This window comes from Echinococcus granulosus, assembly GCF_000524195.1.
Source record: "Echinococcus granulosus chromosome Unknown EG_S00123, whole genome shotgun sequence".
NCBI lineage: Eukaryota > Metazoa > Platyhelminthes > Cestoda > Cyclophyllidea > Taeniidae > Echinococcus > Echinococcus granulosus.
Window position 1 is genome coordinate 182,783 of NW_020170503.1, and position 5,601 is coordinate 188,383.

Consider the following 5,601-nt stretch of genomic DNA (forward strand, 5'->3'; position numbering starts at 1 on the left):
CTGTCCAGGACGCACTTGCACTTCAATCGTCTAGCTATGTTCGAGGGCGTATTGACTGTCTGCCAGAACGAGGGGAGAGGAGGTTGCGTCTAAACCATACTTACGGTCGTCCCGACTGCACCTCTGACGCATTTGGTAACCTCAACTAGTGACTTAGTGTTTCTGCAGCGTTCGCATTCGGCTATTTGACTCTACTGGCGTATGTGTAAGAAAGGAGTTATATCTTTTCGTTGGAGTACTCTGACTCCGTGTAGGCAAGCAGCCGAGGTTGAATCACCAAATGTCTACGTCTCCCAGTGTTGGAAGTAAGCCGTAGACATGTTGTCACTTTACAACGGTGGGTTGATACTCGATTATAGCAAAGTTGTAAGATGCTTGCCTTGCACAAAATGCTGTTAAGAATAAGGTTTTAAAGGTTGAACAACGTGTCGTTCATTACGCGAGGCTGTGACAGCCAAGCTAATGTGCAACCACTCACTTAATTTTAATTATACTTTTGTGTTACCATCGTGCATGGAACCATTTATCACTCAGATCACTCAACTTTCTTTTTTAAGTAGCTACGTAGTTTCGCCGCGTTTCCATCATTCCATCACACTCTCCTTTGGGTGCTGAATAGAAGGTTGATATACGAGGAAAGGCAAATGTTTTTTCATAATATGCCTTTACATTTCATCATAATGCACCATTTCTTGCGAACGGGATGGCAAAGATAGTGGCTTATGCAAGGAAGTTGGAAAAGCCAAAAATAATGCGCGCGTGTGTGTGCAGACAGGGAATCCACACAGGAAGTAAAACGGAGGTGTTCCAATGTTTTAAGTAAAAACATGGTTTTAATGAGTCAGCACGGCAAACGAGAGCTGTGTGGATGGACACACTCATTTCCATGCGCAACAATAAGCGCGAGTTGGAAGCGAAAACTCACTTGGTGGATAACCTTATATAAGGTGCAGTTAGAAACGCACGTAGGGTTACCACAACAGAAAGAGCCACTGTAAACAGTTGTGTCAATCGGTATAGGTACGAGTGATTCAGGAAGGAGCATATTAAGCTCCGCTTTGCCAGAGCACGTTGACAAAGCCAGAACTTACCCGTTCGAACTGAGCGATAGCTGCCATTGATGAAGAGAACCCTACTTGTGCCTTATTTTCGGAAAACTAGGAACTGTTTGCCATCTGTGAAGAATGTTTATTTGGGTTTTCGTTCATGCATTTGACTACTTGAGACACTTGCTTGGTTATTCAGTCATCACACTGACAAAATAGAAGCAGCGGTCATGCCGTAAGTAACAGCATACACATTAGTCACATAGGTAATTTTAGCAGGAATTATTTAATAAATCCCTGTCCCACAAGCGAGTCGAAAGGAACGCTAACACACGAAAACTAGGAATCTTCGCCAAAATTTGACTTGATTTCCAAACACCGTATCGAGCGGTGAAAGCAGTAGCCTTAACGCAAACCGAATGCCCCTTTAAGGTGAATGCTCTGTCGATTTCAGGACATGACAATTTTCCTCAGCAATCACTCTTACGTGACATGGAAGTCTGTCTGCTACATCGACGAGACAGCAACGGATTTGAAGTCCAGTCGAGCGATCAGTGTGTCTACCCAGTGGTGTGTCGACAAGGCGACCAATCGGTCCCTCACCACGTCCTCCCTCTTACCCTTCGTGTACGGACCCACCGAGGATTCCATTGCTGTTCGACAGCTAAATATCAGTTTTGGGGACACGGGTGATGGATTCTATCGCTCTTCCAACTACATTGACTGGTGAGTGACTTGTGTTCGGTACTGCCTGTTCCTAGTGTGCTTTCAGACAGGAAGTCTTCTCATTGCCGGTATGCAATGGGACATGTGGGGTAGTGATGTGACACCCATCCGAACCTCCCGCGTCCGATATTGGCCAACATTTCTCAACTTGACATCTTGGAAATAGTGATGTTTAGAGTGACACCGTAAAAAAATTACGCCTCTGCTGCTGTGGTAGTTGCACTGCCACGGTGACGCTTCGAGCTGCGATGGTTGGTGTGTGGGCGTTTCTTTTGCTCATTTATTCTCCTCTTCGCGGAAGCAGGTCACAGCGAGAACTGGCATTGCCAATGGCGTGTAATGGCATGCATTTAATTCCATTGCCATGTTGCAGAAAATAGGCTTTGACCTGCCTCAGCCTGCCTGTGCCACTTATACCTCTGTTGTAGCGTGATTACTTAAGTGTAATGAAAAGGCCATTTTTATGGAGAAGTTGCCTGATCCCTACAGTGTCTACTGGCTCATTGGTGAGCTAGGGGCTGTGAATTGTGGAAGCCACACGTGTATGCGTTCGTGTGGACAGAGAACTTCAGACACCGTTTGCAGCATAATGCAACACTCCGTTCAGCTGTAGGTTGTCGTGCTAGTATGAGTGCTTAAGACAGTGCATCATACGTCTGTGCGCCAGTGATGGTGTCGGTCATGGTGTTTCTGTTCCCATCCCACTGTTTAACCAGACACTCGTATGAGCATTCAGTCGGCATTTAAACTGCTCCAGTCATTCTTAATGCCCAAACTGTCTCGCGACGAAGCTGCACGAGGGTCGACTTGTCATGTGGCAAATGTGGTGAATACGATCATCTGCAAGATCTTGCATTCTCGGCAGATGGACTACACTGGTTACCCTGGAATTGTCCAATTGCGCTGATAAGTCGTACTGAAACGGTGCTTTTGTGCATCAGGTAAATGCTGGAACAGGTGTATGAGCGTAGGTGCGAGGGTGGAACTATGCTGGGAGAGAAGGTCAGTGGGCACTCCTTGGGGTTGGTTCCGCTCAGTGTTCTTCCTTCCCATTGGATTCTGTTGTGTCATCGACTCGACCTAAACCTCATATGTGACATCCCCTTATGGAGTCTTCCTTCTTTGCATGCGATTTCACAGGACACTCACCTTCGCCTTGGGCACTCCTCCACCCAAGCACTACTCACCTCTCATCTGGACGATGCTCTTCTTGTCAATCACAGTGGTCTCAGCGGCGCTGTGTGTCCTCGTTTACGTCATTGGCTATCACGTTCTCCGCCGACGTGCCAACAGTTATGAGGAGCCTCTTCTGGAAGAAGTTGAAGACTTGGACAACCAATCTGCGTAAAGTGTCCCCATCCAATTGTAAAATCGCAATTCATGTCTGATTATGTATACATTCATCTACATTTGTATCATGTGCCATACCTCAACACCGAACGTGAGTTCTGAGGTAATCTGAATGACTGTATTCTAAAAGGAAACAGTTGCTCCAACTATTCACGTAATATGCATTGGTTTCTGACTTCCACGTTTTCTTGGTGGTGTTGATTCGCCAATGGAATTGGGACAATTACCTTGGGCGAGCCCACCGAAGCTGAGCATTTCGTGATGAGCATGGTGATCGTTCCTTTGGAGCATTAAACGAAGGCTGGTAGTACACGCTGTGGTGGTGGAAAACAAATTGACGAATATGTGGTTGCGTGGCATTGCACGCCATTGGTAATGAGAATTCTCGCTGTGACCTGCTTCCACGGAGGGAAGAAATGCCCACACACTACTCAGGCAAGTAGGCAGTGCCGGCGTTTTGCAGCGGAGATGCGCTAGTTTCATAGTATTGCGGTATAGGTCAAACTATCAGCATTTTCAAGGAGACATGTTAGCAACTGGCTGGCATTGATGTGCAGGAGTTGTGGATGGTTATACGCTTTTAAAAACCCAAATAGTCCGAATGCCCATTGGCAATGGGGAAACATTCTGCCTGCAAACACATTGAGACATGTAGTACCAAATACAAGTCGCTCACTTGTCAGTATATTTGAAAGGGCAACCTAAGCCATTAAAACTGTCCTCAAAAGTGACATTTGTCAATCGACAGCGCAACACTGGGTGGATCCGTGCCATTAAGCCTTAACGTCATGGTGACGTACAGCTTGAACAATCATCGGTATTTATGGTTTACCAAGGGTTGCAACATATTGTTGTGGCGTGTGGGACGGAAAATTTGTGCTATTCTTGTTGTCGTGAATGCAGCGATATTTTCGACAAAGTGGTAATTTTAGTTGTCAAGTTAATAGCTAAAATTTAAACATGAATTGGCTCCCTGAGTGCGATGAATGCATGTAAAACACCTGCGATATGGACTGACTACTGCGAAAATATAAACGGATTCGTTGCCTCGCTGACGTTAAAGGCATGAACGAGTCTGTTCTCAATTTGAGCGCACTGACAAGGAAGCGGCTGTACCTCTACATATACTTGAATTGTCCACATCGATTGTTTTGTCCCTTTTTTTAAAAGGGTTTATTTATCAAAAATTGCAATAAAGTATCATTTGTCTCCCCCTTTTTACTACAATCTGTGGGAGAGTTAGAGACGTGCTTTAATTTGCGCGTAAAGAAATTTAAGACAGAAAGTGAACTTTTACAGGGTCGTTCTGTTTTACCTATTTTACGTCTTGTCCTACTGTCTTATAACATTTCCTTTATTGCTGAAATTTCTGGCACAATTTTCATCCTAATGGGAGTAATAGCAAGATACATGTATAAATTGAAGAGCTCCTCTATGATTAATACAAGTTGACGGCGACGTGATCATATTTGCAGCTTGCTTTATTGAAAAGCATTTGACCTTTCATACTCTTGTTTCTGCAAGTCATCTCGTCAGGCATGTGACAAGATGGCTTACTTTGTGTAATAATTCAACTGAACATGCATATAGGCATAGAAATTTCAAATGCAGTAAGATTTGGTATTGTCATCACTACCAAAACACTTTCCAGTTGAGAGTACAAGTGAAGAACTGATGCTGGGCTGTGTAACGTATTAGTAAGTAATGTGGTCAGTGTCACTCTACAATACCGGCTTTTGTGCTTCATAACTCCTCCCAAAGTAAAACTGCTACCCATAGTCCTCCTTTAGCCGTTGATTAATTCGCTGGAAGTAAATTACTACCGCTGTAACTAGCTGGAAATGCTTAAATTCTACCTTGGGTTCTCTGTATTCGGGCTAACATAATGTCTACAACTTTTAAACGTCCTTTCACCAGTCACATTTATCAATTCAGCCAAAAAGTGATCCAATAAGCCCAGCCCGTTTTTTGCCACACTTTGTCGAATTCTTCATCACCGATCCTCTAAGGCCTATTTCATCAGCCAAATTAGTGAGTTATTCAATTGCTCATGTGATGATTTGTGGTACATTTTCAGGTACAAGATGAAATAATTGTACTTCCTTGTAGGGAAATCAAAAGTCTTCGGAAAGAGGACACTTTCCTAGAATATGCAAATAGTATTCTTTAAGCATTTCTTTTAATCTGAGGCTTGTTGTTAGAAAATCTTGTTCAAAACAGTTGAGGAAGGTGGAGCCTACTGCCTTAAACTGCTGGCAAATGACAACCCAATTTGATCAGCTTTTGGTGTTGCCAAAAATTCAAAAATGTCACTCAAGTCATCTGGTTGAGTTCGATAGCACCTTCATGGAATAATTAATGCGATACGCAACAGACAAGCTGTAATAAAGTGTTAGATTAGGTTAGTAGGTGATTTCTTATTTATATTGACAGCTGTTTCCCCCTAATTTTTTTGATATAATCAAGTGCTGATGCCTCT

The 5,601-nt window shown here is 43.7% G+C and overlaps 1 protein-coding gene across 1 annotated transcript in view; it reads left to right on the forward strand. All coding sequences in view use genetic code 11, as the record gives it.

The window, feature by feature from the left end:
* The window catches only part of EGR_08907 (Lysosomal protein NCU-G1), a gene marked incomplete at both ends in the record, with an annotated part of 5,448 nt that extends 2,328 nt beyond the window's left edge, over positions 1 to 3,120 (forward strand). The window contains 2 exons of the mRNA XM_024498156.1: positions 1,501 to 1,772; positions 2,913 to 3,120. Of these exons, the coding sequence (XP_024347441.1) occupies positions 1,501 to 1,772; positions 2,913 to 3,120 (480 nt within the window). The remainder of the gene's footprint in view (positions 1 to 1,500; positions 1,773 to 2,912) is intronic.
* Between the last annotated feature and the right edge of the window lie 2,481 nt (positions 3,121 to 5,601).